The following is a 14,374-nucleotide window of genomic DNA, read 5'->3' as shown; positions in this document are numbered from 1 at the left end:
AGTAGGGCATTACCTGAACTCAGGTGGGTACTGCTGCAACATCCAGGCAATGTCAAAGCAGTAGTTGAACTACAAAAGAAAGGACAGATAACTAAAATAGGAAAACTCTCTTTCATCTCCTTGAGTCAACCGAGCAACATATTTCAGTACTAGTGCATCTCAATGATCTCATACCTGCACAGATTCCTTCAGTGTCCCGAACAAAGGAGAGAGGATTTCTGAAATAAGGACACAAAACCATTGATGATTACCTGGGGAGTCATACAAGTCTCTACTGTCAACACAGAAATGAGAGCAGAGAGAGTATTCATTCACCTTTGATGTGCAGAGCCCCAGTGTTGTACCTCTTCTCCAGCCCTGTGACCTTGTTGAGGTAGAACCTGTAGGTGTCATTGACAGGAGGCACGCTAGTCTCAAAGAAGTCATCTGGTTCGTCTATGTAGTAGGTTCTGCCATGGGGGCTGGGAGGCCTTTCCTCCACCTTTGCCTTCTTCAGCTTGGGGCTCGACCTCTTGGGTGGCGGGTCTTTCTGTCCTGAACTTTGACCTTTAGCCTTATCATCATCATCATCATCACTGTCCGAGAGAGCCCAGCCGGAAATTGAATCATCATCCTTCTTCCTCTTACCAGCCAGAAAGGGTCTGGATTGGTTGGATTCATACTTTACTGGCTTCAATTGGCTGGCCTGGGATGCCTGTCTGGCCTCAGAGCCAATAGAGAGGGGGGGGGCAGCAGTCACTGTGTCAGATTTAGGTTCAGGTTTCACCTCTATGGAAGGTGGAGGATCAGGATCATGTTTGGGTTGGTGGAAGTTGGAGGCTATCTTGGGCGGGTTGAGGTTAGAGTCTGAAGATGTGTGTTGGTCAGGCGGGGGGCTGCCAAACAACAGAGGGCTGTTGTTGTTTAAGGCAGAAGGGAGTGGGTCATCGTTGTCGTCATCGCTGCTGGAGAGTGTCCATTTCCCGTGCTGACTCGCCTGTGACATTTCTGATCTGCGAGAGGTGAGAGGTCAACGTTGATTGGTCATGGTCAGAAATTAGCAACAGGAGGCTAATGGTTGCCAGCTTCACAATCAAAGGAACAATTGGTCACTGATCTAAAGTGAGTTTTGTCCCCCCCCCCGAGTGAATTATATTATGTTTAGGATTGAGGTGAAAGGCTGATCCTAGAACTGTGGTTCGGGGCCACATATATAGGGCAAGTACATGTTATCGACATAACCTGGCCTTTACCACTACTGGTATACATACTACAGCAGGGTATGACTATGATAGCCATTACACTAGTCATGGGGAAGATATCCCCAGAGGTGGACTGGATATTATCCAATAATTCAGCATCTAATTATTAGAAGGGAAACACTAACGTTACTATAACTGCTACATTGAAAGAGATTGCACTGTACAGCAAAGTGGCAGTGCCACACAGACTTTAATAAAACACATATTATAACTCACAACTACACTGAACTGTTTGGTAAACCGTACACGCCCACTTAGTTTCTAGGCACATTCTTGCAAAAAAGATAATGAGAAAATAGCTTTCAAAGTCAAACTACATCAAAACTACATGCAAGACTAATTGTAAGTAATGATTTAACTAGCCAGTCAGCAAGAAGAATGTCATTAACAATTCAATGATGTGGTGGCGCGAAATACTCACTGCCAGGAGTTGAATTGTTGCAGTTACGGGTTAGACAAATTTCTCAAAAGATATTGCTACAATGCATAAATCTTTGATCTAATACCAGGAGCGCGAATACTTCCAACGCAAGTGGCTTATTGCATAACCCAGTCTGATAGCTATGTAATATATTATTAAATGTTTAGATTTTTAGAAGCGTCTCGTTGTCATGTTTTGCTAAACGGTGTACTGAAACGTCCATCCCCAGCGAAACATGAAGTAAGTAATATTAGTTCCTATCTCGCGACCGAGCTGACTTTCAGTCCAATCGCTTTTCACGACACTGACCATGTAGCCTTTTACAAACTGACATCTTGCAGTGGCCGTACAAGGCTCTGCAGGTGAATCCGATGAATGCAGAGGACCCACAGCATTCACCTCGCATTTCCAGTTCAAGCAAACATTGGCTTTAAAGCATTTACTGTGATTCAGCTTCAGCATTGTTAAACCAAGTTATGCCAGATGTCCAGCAGATGCATATGCGTTTTGCTTTGTTTTTCCGGAAGTCTAACCCACATTTTCAGTACTTGAGGCAAAGGGAGAGTGATAACTGGGGCCAAAATACTGTCTTCTCCAGCAGGTGGCGTTTTTTCCGCTCACCGAGCGAGGAGTTTTTGTATGGAGGTCAGTAACCACGTTTCCGTCCACAGTTTTTATGCAAGTAATAACATATCTAAAAAAAAAAATCATAACAGCTGTGATGGAAACAGTTAGTTTCGGAACAATTTTATAAATGCTGACAGTTAATTAGTTTGTTCGACATGGTGGGATCTTTGTGTCAGTAAAATGAATTATACGAGAAAATAAATGGCGGTGGAAACGCCTTCATGTGCCAATATTGATATAGCCTAAGAACCTAAATATTTAAGTCAACTTGGGAGTCCCGCGATGACTCAGAAAACCATGCCGTTTTAGGCTACAGAATAAATAATGAACTTCACAGGGTGGTGAAAGTGCAAGGATATAAGTTTATGTAAAACATGTTTGTTTTTTAAAGTATTTGGATCTACTTCATTAAATGTTGGACAGTAGTTACATCTAATGGAAACTGTTATTTTTTTTATTTTTTTTACTTATTACAGATTTACTTAATTTGTTATTCTAACACTATTAAAAATGATTGTCAGATTGACAAAATGTAGGCCTATTTAAGTATTCATGTTTCTAACAACTTGGGTCAAATGCCTCAAATTAAACAATTACTCCTTTCCAATAAATATCAAGGGTCTTATTATGGTGACATGATGATCAATGCTTGGCTGTCATTTGCCAAATACAAATAATAATATTTTGTCCATAATAATCTCATTATGTAGTAGGCTACCCACACTGTATCTGCAAACTCTTGGCAAGAGCCTACATGCCAAGACCAGAGTGAGCACTGTTGCTATATAACCAGTGGCGTGTATTTACATTTACGTCATTTAGCAGACGCTCTTATCCAGAGCGACTTACAAATTGGTGCATTCACCTTATGATATCCAGTGGAACAACCACTTTACAATAGTACATAACCTAGGAGTAGCAGTGGCGTACAAGAGGAGGGGCAATGCAAATAGTCTGGGTATCCATTTGATTAGCTGTTCAGGAGTCTTATGGCTTGGGGGTAGAAGCTGTTTAGAAGCCTCTTGGACCAAGACTTGGCGCTCCAGTACCGCTTGCCGTGTGGTAACAGAGAGAACAGTCTATGACGACAATTTTTAGGGCCTTCCTCTAACACCGCCTGGTATAGAGGTCCACGATGGGAGGAAGCTTGGCCCCAGTGATGTACTGGGTCGTACGCACTACCCTCTGTAGTGCCTTGCGGTCGAGAGGCCGAGCAGTTGCCATACCAGGCAGTGATGCAACCAGTCAGGATGATCTCGATGGTGCAGCTGTAGAACCTTTTGAGGATCTGAGGACCCATGCCAAATCTTTTCAGTCTCCTGAGGGGGAATAGGTTTTGTCATGCCCTCTTCACAACTGTCTTGGTATGCTTGACCATGTTAGTTTGTTGGTGATGTGGACACCAAGGAACTTGAAGCTCTCAACCTGCGCCACTACAGCCCCATCTGTGAGTATGGGGGCGTGCTCGGTCCTCCTTTTCCTGTAGTCAACAATCATCTCCTTTGTCTTGATCACGTTGAGGGAGAGGTTGTTGTCCTGGCACCACACGGCCAGGTCTCTGACCTCCTCCCTATAGGCTGTCTAGTCGTTGTCGGTGATCAGGCCTACCACTGTTGTGTCGTCGGCAAACTTAATGATGGTGTTGGAGTCGTGCCTGGCCATACAGTTATGAGTGAACAGGGAGTACAGGAGGGTGCTGAGCACACACCCGAAAGGCACCTGTGTTGAGGATTGGTGTGGCGGATGTGTTGTTACCTACCCTTACCACCTGGGGGCGGCCCATCAGGAAGTCCAGAATCCAGTTCCAGAGGGCTTGGTGTGTTTGGTTAAAACTAGGGCTCAAATTGAGTGAGGGCATGCCATACCCTTCGTTAAAAGGGGAAAAGGATTGTTAGCTTTATATTTTGAAAAAAAAAGTATCCAGATAATATGAAGCGTTCTATAACAGTCCTTATCTCTGTGATGCCTTATGCTAGAAACGAAGTTTAAAATGTCCACAAAGTAAGTGACTTATGAATATGGGTATACAGTGCCTCCAGAAAGTATTCAGACCCCCAGACTTTTTCCACATTTTGTTATGTTAGCCTTGTTCTAAAATTGATTAAATAAAAACATTTCCTCAGAAATCTACACACACAATACCCCATAATGACAAAGCGAAAACAGGTTTAGACATTTCAGCAAATGTATTCAAAATAGAACAGAAATACCTTATTTACATAAGTATTCACTCTTTGCTATGAGACTTGAAATTGAGCTCAGGTGCATCCTGTTTCCATTGATCATCCTTGATGTTTCTTCAACTTGATTGGAGTCCACCTGTGGTAAATTCAATTGATTGGACATGATTTGGAAAGGCACACATCTGTCTATATTAGGTTCCAACGTTGATAGTGTATGTCAGAGCAAAAACCAAGCCATGAGGTCGAAGGAATTGTCCGTAGAGCTCTGAGACAGGATTGTGTCGAGGCAAAGATCTGGGGAAACTGAGTATTCGGAGGAGGAGGGTCTTGGTCAGGGAGGTGACAAAGAACCTGATGGTCACCCTGACAGCTCTAGAGTTCCTCTTTGGAGATGGTAGAAACTTCCAGAAGGACAACCATCTCTGCAGCGCTCCACCAATCAGGCCTTTATGGTAGAGTGGACAGACAGAAGCCACTCCTCAGTAAAAGGCACATCGACAGTCCGCTTGGAGATTGCCAAAAGGCACCTAAAGGACTCTCAGAACATGAGAAACAAGATTCTCTGGTCAGATTGAACTTTTTGGCCTGAATGCCAAGCGTCACGTCTGGAGGAATCCTGGAACCATCCCTACAGTGAAGCATGGTGGTGGCAGCATCATGCTATGGAGATGTTTTTCAGCGACAGGGACTGGGAGACTAGTCAGGATTGAGGCAAAGATGAACGGAAAGGGAAAGGCGGATACCTAGTCAGTTGTACAAATGAATGCCTTCAACTGAAATGTGTCTTCTGCATTTAACCCAACCCCTCTGAATCAGAGAGGTACGGGGGGCTGCCTTAATCGACATCCACGTCTTCGGCGCCCGGGGGAACAGTAGCAAAGTACAGTGAGATCCTTAATGAAAACCTGCTCCAAAGCGCTCAGGACCTCAGACTGTGGCGACGTTTCACCTTCTAACAGGACAATGACCCTAAGCACACAGCCAAGACAACACATGAGTGGCTTCGGGACAAGTCTCTGAATGTTCTTGAGTGGCCCAGCCAGAGCCCGGACCTGAACCCGATCAAACATCTCTGGAGAGACCTGAAAATACCTGTGCAGCAACGCTCCCAATCGAACCTGACAGAGCTTGAGAGGATATGCAGAGAAGAATGGGAGAAACTCCCCAAATACAGGTGAGCTTGTTGCGTCATACCCAAGAAGACTCGAGGCTGTAATCGCTGCCAAATGTGCTTCAACAAAGTACTGAGTAAAGGGTCTGAATACTTATGTAAATTGTGATATCAGTTTTTTTATTTTTTATAAATTTACAAAAAAATCTAAACCCGATTTTGCTTTGTCATTATGGGGTATTGTGTGTAGATTGAGGGGAAAACAACTATTAATAAATTTTAGAATAAGGCTGTAAACCTAACAATATGTGGAAAAGGTCAAGGGGTCTGAATACCTTCCAAAGGCACTGTATTGATTCCGCTCTATGACATTCTGAAGCTGAGCTGCGGCCTTCAATATTCGGGGAGTCAAAAAATGTACTTTGCTATTCTGTCTCTATTAATTGAGCTTTTCATTTTCTGAAAATAGGATGTTTAAACCCAGGCAGTTTTTACTTCTGTTGGGTTAAGCAACGGATGAGTAGCCATGGGTTGAAGCTTACATTTTTCTGCCTCAGTCGAGCCTCTGTATGCGTGGAAAGGTAACTTGGAAGTGCCATACTTAGATTCATACGGATGTCTAATATTTTATTATTTGCAAACAGAAACATTTTAGTTTCAAACAAGACATTGTAGTTTGACATTGGAGAAATATGGTAAGAATACCTATTTCTCTGTCCATTCTTCCCTGAAACTATCCACCTTTCTTTTGAGACTTTTTCAGGGCGACATTTTCTCTTGGTTGCAAGCTGTCTTCCCACAATCATCGGACAAAGAAATATAAAAAACGAATTTAATAGAGACTTGTGATTTTATCAGTGTAATCAGACTGAAAATATTAGGATATGTTATTGACATTGAACTGATTATATAGCCTACTAATCAGATGTGTTAATTGTGTTTAATATGAAGTGTAGGCCAATGAATGGGGCTGCTATTATGTTGTTCTATGCCTAGACCTGTTACACTATTCTCGTTTAGTGGGTGGTACTTTTTCCACCACTATCAAACAGGTAACCAAAATGTAACGTGATTGACCACACACTACCGCACAGTAGGTGGCGGCATGCACAAACAAAATGTGCGAACACCATAACACCGAAGAAGAACAGGTAACCAACCGTGAATCTCATACGGTCTCCAAGGAAACGTAACTTTTCCTCTGTGCAATGTATCAACATGGAAATGTGTTCTCTAACACATTTTGCCAGAAAACAAAGAGAAATCACCGACATCGACAAGAAGAAGTTTGAAACGGTAAGAACTAACGTTAGCTACCGGTACTGTACAGATTCATTGACTCTACTGTTGGTAACTGATTTTTTGCGGTTGTCTGATAGAGGCAGAATGGCTCCGTAATTGGCTGGCCCTTGTGTGGGAGTACAGTTTAGGGTACCGAAGTTTACCATGTCAAGTTCTGTAAAAGCACATCCCATAATTTCCGTCTACACTAGTATCATTCGTGTTCAGAGACCAGAAGGTCCGGGCTGCCAAGGCAAGCCGAGTTCAGTTCACAGGTGAGCGACACTAACGTTACACGGCTAATGTCTTACATGCTGACCAGACCGCGAACTTGCCAGTCAGTATTGTTAACTATCTGCTATCTAACTAACTACCCAGCGTTTATTGACTTTATTATTCACATCATTCTTAGCTAAGTGGTATAGTCGTTGTGCGTTTCAATCGACATTGTTCATTCTGGCTATCTACTCCGATTTCAGAGCACTCTCGTGCAGAATATCTGATGAATTTACGAACGCTCATTTACGAACGTTGAATATGGCCGGTGTCAGTAAAAGTCGGCAAAAAAAAGCTTAATTAAATTGTTGCCAGCAGCACAGTTAGTCACCAATGCTCTGGATAACATGAAAACAGCCTAACCAGCTCTACTAGGGCAAGTAAAATGGTCAGAGTGAGGTGTTCTCTCATTTGTGTTTGGAAGTAGATAGCCAACGTTAGCCAGTTAGCTTGGGTGCTTGACTGGCGTTTTAACGCTCGGATCAACCCTACTCCTCTGCCAGAGCGTCCAGTGTGCGCTTTGAACGCTCCGACAGCTAAATGCTTATCGCCCAACATAAGTGCCGACCTGATTCCAGTCACCCGAGTCATAGACTGTTCTCTCTGCTACCGCACGGCAAGCGGTACCGGAGCGTCAAGTCTATGTCCAAAAGGCTCCTTAACAGCTTCTACTCCCAAGCCATAAGACTGCTGATCAGTTCATGACCTCACTAATGCTCTTGTGGGTGAATAAAAGCAAGTCCCTGCAGCAATTTTTCAACATCAATGTTATATATTAATGCCCATGATTTTGGAATGAGATGTTCGACGAGCATGTAGTGTATATTCGCCTGCATTTACCCCCGCCCCATAATGAAACGCTACTTAGCTGCTAATGTGGCTATCATAAAGTACTACAAGTGCCGTGATGACCCGAAGTGAGTCAAAGGTAAGATTCTCTTGATTAACTATCTAATGTTAAATAAATGTAGCAACTAATAAATTGGCAACATTCGTATAAAATGGAAAATTCTTTGAACTGTCTTGTGCAAGTTTTAAATTGACACAATACCTGTCAGTAAAGGTGTCAGTAAAGGTATCAGCTAGAGATGACGTGCAGGAGCTTGCAGGGATTTGTAGTTTTGCAGTTTTGCATGATGTCTACTTTGATGCTAATTAGCATTTACAAAACTGAGCGTTAAATAGTCTAATATATTGATATTCACCTTGTAATTCTCTCTCAGACATGTTTATCAAAACGTCATGCCAGAGTAAGCCTACACGAAACACAGCCCTTATTTTAAGTGTCCTGTTGGAAGGTGAACCGTCGCCCCAGTCTGAGGTCCTGAGCACTCTGGAGCACATTTTCATCAAAGATCTCTCTGTACTTTGCTCTGTTCATCTTTCCCTCGATCCTGAATCATCTCCCAGTCCCTGCTGCTGAAAAACATCCCCACTGCATGATGCTGCCACCACCATAGGGATGGTGCCAGGTTTCCTCCAGACATCCAGGCCAAAGAGTTAAATCTTGGTTTCATCAGGCCAGAGAATCTTGTTTCTCATGGTCTGAGAGTCCTTTAGGTGCCTTTTGGCAAACTCCAAGCGGACTGTCGTGCCTTTTACGGAGGAGTGGCTTCTGTCTGCCCACTCTATCATAAAGGCCTTATTGGTGGAGTGCTGCAGACATGGTTGTCCTTCTGGAAGGTTCTCCCATCTCCACAGAGGAACTCTGGAGCTCTGTCAGAGTGACCATCGGGTTCTTGGTCACCTCCCTGACCAAGGCCCTTCTCCGATTTGCTCAGTTTGGACGGGTGGCCAGCTCTAGGAAGAGTCTTGGTGTGTGGTGGAGGCCACTGTATTCTCGGGGACCTTCAATGCTGTATAAATGTTTTGGTACCCTTCCCCAGCACTGTGCCTCGACACAATCCTGTTGACCTCATGGCTTTGGTTTTTGCTCTGACATGCACTGTCGACTGTGGGACCTTTTTATATAGACAGGTGTGTGTCTTTCCAAATCATGCCCTTTCAATTGAATTTACCACAGGTGGACTCCAATCAAGTTGTAGAAACATCTCAAGGATGGTCAGTGGAAACAATGCACCTGAGCTCAATGTCGAGTCTCATAGCAAAGGGTCTGAATACTAATGTAAATAAGGCATTTTAATTTATTTTGTATAAATGTGCAACATTTTCTAAACTTTTTTTTCAGCTTTGTCATTATGGGGTATTGTGTGTAGATTGAGGATTTTTATTTAGTTAATCCATTTTAGAATAAGGCTGTAACTTAACCTCTCTGGCGCATGTGGGACGAACTCGTCCCACCTACGTAACAGCCACTGAAATCCAGTGGCGCGATTTTTGAATCGTTTGAAATACTATTACTTCAATTTCTCAAACATATGACTATTTTACAGCTATTTAAAGACAAGAATCTCGTTAATCTAACCACACTGTCCGATTTCAAAAAGGCTTTACAACGAAAGCAAAACATTAGATTATGTCAGCAGAGTGCCCAGCCAGAAATAATCAGACACCCATTTTTCAAGCTAGCATATCATGTCACATAAACCCAAACCACAGCTAAATGCAGCACTAACCTTTCATGATCTTCATCAGATGACACACCTAGGACATTGTGTTATACAATACATGCATGTCTGTTCAATCAAGTTCATATTTATATCAAAAAACAGCTTTTTACATTAGCATGTGACGTTCAGAAAAAGCATAACCCCCGCAAACTTCCGGGGAATTTACTAACAGTTTGCTAAATTACTCACGATAAACGTTCACAAAAAGCATAACAATTATTTTAAGAATTATAGATACATTACTCCTCTATGCACTCGATATGTCCGATTTTAAAATAGCTTTTCGGATGAAGCACATTTTGCAATAATCTAAGTACATAGCCCGGCATCACAGGGCTAGCTATTTAGACACCCACCCAGGTCAGCCTCCACCAAAATCACATTTCCTATAAGAAAAATGTTCTTACATTGCTTGTTCTTCGTCAGAATACACTGCCAGGACTTCTACTTCAATAACAAATGTAGGTTTGGTCCCAAATAATCCATCGTTATATCCAAACAGCGACGTTTTGTTCGTGAGTTCTAGACACTATCAGAATGCTACATCACGGTCTCGCGCATGGCGCATTGGCGTGACAAAAAATGTCTAAATATTCCATTACCGTACTTCGAAGCATGTCAACCGCTGTTTAAAACCAATTTTTATGCCATTTATCTCGTAGAAAAGCGATAATATTCCGACCGGCAATCTGCAATGAGCCTAAACAGCCGAATTAAATTTCTCACCGGGGGCGAATCGTGCACGCGCCTCATTCAATGGTCCTCTGATCCGCCACTTACCAAAGGTGATAATGTGTTTCAGCCTGAGGCTGCCTCGTCAACCTTCAGGTTTTTCGCGGGTTCTGAGAGCCTATTGGAGCCCTGGGAATTGTCACGTTACAGCTAAGATCCTTACTTTTCAATAAACAGATGCAAGACGCACGACTCCTTGTCAGACAGGCCACTTCCTGCATGAAACCTTGTCAGGTTTTTGCCTGCCATAGGAGTTCTGTTATACTCACAGACACCATTCAAACAGTTTTAGAAACTTTAGGGTGTTTTCTATCCAAACCTGAACAATAATATGCATATTCTAGCTTCTGAGTTGGTGTAGGAGGCAGTTAAAAATGGGCACATATTTTTTCCAAAATTCTCAATACTGCCCCCTAGCCCAAACAGGTTAACAATGAGGAAAAAGGTAAGGGGTCTGAATACTTTCTGAATTCACTGTACAAAAATATATAAACGCAACAATTTCAATGATTTTACTGAGTTACAGTTCATATACAGTTGAACTTGGAAGTTTACATACACTTAGGTTGGAGTCATTAAAACTCGTTTTTCAACCCTCCACAAATTTCTTGTTCACAAACTATAGTTTTGGCAAGTCGGTTAGGACATCTACTTTGTGCATGACACAGGTCATTTTACAAACAGATTATTTCACTTATAATTCACTATCACAATCCCAGAGGGTATGAACTTTACGAACAGTAATTTGACTGTGCCTTTTAAACAGCTTGGAAAATTCCAGAAAATTATGTCATGGCTTTAGAAGCTTCTCATAGGCTAATTGACATAATTTGAGACAATTGGAGGTGTACCTGTGGATGTATTTCAAGGCCTACCTTCAAACTCAGTGCCTCTTTGCTTGACATCATGGGAAAATCAAAAGAAAGCAGCTAAGACTTCAGAAAAAATATTGTAGACCTCCACAAGTCTGGTTCATCCTTGAGAGCAATTTCCAAACGCCTGAAGGTACCACGTTCATCTGTACAAACAATAGTACGCAAGTATAAACACCATGGGACCATGCAGCTGTCATACCGCTCAGGAAGGAGACTCGTTCTGTCTCCTAGAGATGAACATACTTTGGTGCGAAAAGTGCAAATCAATCCCAGAACAACAGCAAAGGACCTTGTGAAGATGCTGGAGGAAACGGGTACAAAAGTATCTATATCCACAGTAGAAAGAGTCCTATATCGACATAACCTGAAAGGCCACTCAGCAAGGAAGAAGCCCCTGTTCTAAAACCGCCATAAAAAAGACAGACTACGGTTTGCAACTGCACATGGGGACAAAGATCGTTCTTTTTGGAGAAATGTTCTCTTGTCTGATGAAACAAAAATAGAACTGTTTGGCCATATCGACCATCGTTATGTTTGGAGGAAAAAGGGGGAGGCTTGCAAGCCGAAGGGCACCATCCCAACCGTGAAGCACGGGGGTGTCAGCATCATGTTGTGGGGGTGCTTTGCTGCAGGAGGGACTGGTGCACTTCACAAAATAGATTGCATTAGGAGGAAGGAAAATTATGTGGCTATATTGAAAAAATATCTCAAGACATCTGTCAGGAAGTTAAAGCTTGGTCGCAAATGTGTCTTCCAAATGGACAAGGACCGCAAGCATACTATCGTGTCTTTGGCATCATTAAACTGAAGATTAATCTTTATCAAAAAGTCTCTATTACGTGATTAAACTTCTTAATCATGTAACTGTAATTAACTAGGAAGTCGGGGAACCAAGGAAAATATTCAGGTTACAAAGTTATAATTTTCCTAATATAACTTTCAGATATTTTAATATCTGATCAATTGGTCTTTTGATTAATGACGTAATCTTTACCTCACGTCAGTCTCATTCCAAACGTCGTAAATTGTTGGTTATCTGCACGAACCCAGTCTTCACTATGAGTCATCCATACATCAATTGTCTTAAAATCATTTATTTACGAACTAAGTACTCACAGAAATGCATAACACAAACAAAGTAGATATGGTTACAAAGAAATGATAGGGGAATGTGCCCTAGTGGGCTAAACCGGCATGGCGGCTTGATAGACAGAGGGACTGATAAGAGACACTACAAAGTTGTTAATTATAACAATTGAAATGCTAATCCTTTCCACATGAACGCTCACTCATTAGGGAATAATTGCAATCAATATATTTACGCTCAGTGTGTCATCGGGATCTCTGTTAAAGTTTGTTTCTGTTGGAGAGAGTGTCCGCCCTCTCTCCCTCTGTTGTGGTTAGAATGGATAGTTCAGAGTAACATTCATTCATGTCGTTATAGAATAGATGTTTCGGCGGTTGTCGGTCTTCGCGTTCAATGATACCGAATTCCTAGCTGCAGACTAGTAATTAATATCAAAGACTTGTTCTTATTCTGTCGGTATCGATAGTCTAAGAGGTTAACCACATGGGATGGTTAAAAGATTCAGCAATCTACTCAAACCTTATTTCCCTCTGTGATAGAGGTACTGGTCTCGTCTCAACCCTTAGCCCTCTCGTAATTGAGGTAAGCTCGGTCTGGAGTGGGGAAACCCAGGTGGGGGTTTTATTCGGAACATAGAAAAGGGCTGTCCCATGACGCCAGATCAGAACTGTGCTCATGGGCGGTCCTCTGACTCAGTTAAACCCCAAAGGGAATTGGAGTTTCTTTCATTAAACAGTCTAAAATCACATTACATAATTTCACAAATAGTTCCATCTTTACTCATTCATTCTATACAACAATTAGATGTAAGCCTGATAACTGAGACTTTTCTATCAACAGTATTATGGTAATGTGGCTGTATTGTCTCGTGAGTTTCACAAAATTGTACCAAATGGGCCAGTTCGTAGCTGGATTCTTCACCGATCTTTTATACCTTCTCCAGAACATGAATATTGTTTGGTTGTCAAGTTCTGTGAGGTGGAAGAAATTCCTTTGTTTTCTATGAAAACTCTCTCTCTCTCTCTCTATACTGTCTGGCCATGAGGCAGGATTTTCCTCCAGGAATTTACAACCTGAGGTCGCAGCAGCCTGGGTGTAGGAGAGACAGAGAGAGGGGGATGGTGCAGAGGGAGGGGGAATAGGGCTCACTGTACCCAAAGAGGGCAACGTCATGACAATACTTCCAAAGTTGTGGCAAAATGGCTTAAGGACAACAAAGTCAAGGTATTGGAGTGGCCATCACAAAGCCCTGACCTCAATCCTATAGAACATTTGTGGGCAGAAGGAGGCCTACAAACCTGACTCAGTTACACCAACTCTGTCAGGAGGAATGGGCCAAAATTCACCCAACTTATTGTGGGAAGCTTGTGGAAGGCTACCCAAAACGTTGGACCCAAGTTAAACAATTTAAAGGCAATGCTACCAAATACTAATTGAGTGTATGTAAACTTCTGACTCACTGGGAATGTGATTAAAGAAATAAAAGCTGAAATTAATCATTCTCTCTACTATTATACTGACATTTCACATTCTTAAAATAAAGCGGTGATCTAACTGACCTAAAACAGGGAATTTTTACTAGGATTAAATGTCGGGAATTGTGAGAAACTGAGTTTAAATGTATTTGGCTAAGGTGTATTTAAACTTCCGACTTCAACTGTAAGGAAATCAGTCAATTGAAATGCATTCATTAGGTCCTAATCTATGGATTTCACATGACTAGGAATACAGATAACTTAAAAAAACAAAGTAGTGGTGTGTATCAAAAAAAGGCTGTAGCTGGTGTGACCAACATTTGCGTCATGCAGCGTGACACATCTCCTTCACATAGAGTTGGTCAGGTTTTTGAATGTGGAATGTTTTCCCGCTCCTGTTCAGTGGCTGTGCGAAGTTGCTGCATATTGGCGGTAACTGGAACACGCTATCGTACAAGTTGATCCAGAGCATCCCAAACATGCTCAATGGTTGAC

At 42.2% G+C, this 14,374-nt stretch overlaps 2 protein-coding genes across 4 annotated transcripts in view; one reads left to right on the top strand and one right to left on the bottom strand.

The window, feature by feature from the left end:
• tdp1 (tyrosyl-DNA phosphodiesterase 1) overlaps positions 1-1,902 on the bottom strand; it is a 74,838-nt gene extending 72,936 nt beyond the window's left edge. The window contains exons 1-4 of the mRNA XM_029729400.1: positions 1,663-1,902; positions 316-992; positions 175-218; positions 14-69 (exon numbers count right to left, since the gene is read on the bottom strand). Of these exons, the coding sequence (XP_029585260.1) occupies positions 14-69; positions 175-218; positions 316-985 (770 nt within the window). The 5' untranslated portion in view covers positions 986-992; positions 1,663-1,902. The remainder of the gene's footprint in view (positions 1-13; positions 70-174; positions 219-315; positions 993-1,662) is intronic.
• Positions 1,903-6,708: 4,806 nt separating this feature from the next.
• The window catches only part of efcab11 (EF-hand calcium binding domain 11), a 93,435-nt gene continuing 85,769 nt past the window's right edge, over positions 6,709-14,374 (top strand). Inside the window, exon 1 of one of the 3 annotated variants that reach the window (XM_029729399.1) lies at positions 6,709-6,879. In XM_029729399.1, the coding sequence (XP_029585259.1) occupies positions 6,802-6,879 (78 nt within the window). In that variant the 5' untranslated portion in view covers positions 6,709-6,801. The remainder of the gene's footprint in view (positions 6,880-14,374) is intronic. The other 2 variants (XM_029729398.1, XM_029729397.1) reach the window with 2 other exon arrangements.

The sequence above is a fragment of the Salmo trutta genome, chromosome 33, assembly GCF_901001165.1.
Source record: "Salmo trutta chromosome 33, fSalTru1.1, whole genome shotgun sequence".
Taxonomy (NCBI): Eukaryota; Metazoa; Chordata; class Actinopteri; order Salmoniformes; family Salmonidae; genus Salmo; species Salmo trutta.
Note: the sequence above shows the minus strand (reverse complement) of the source record. Positions and strands in the feature narration are given on the sequence as shown.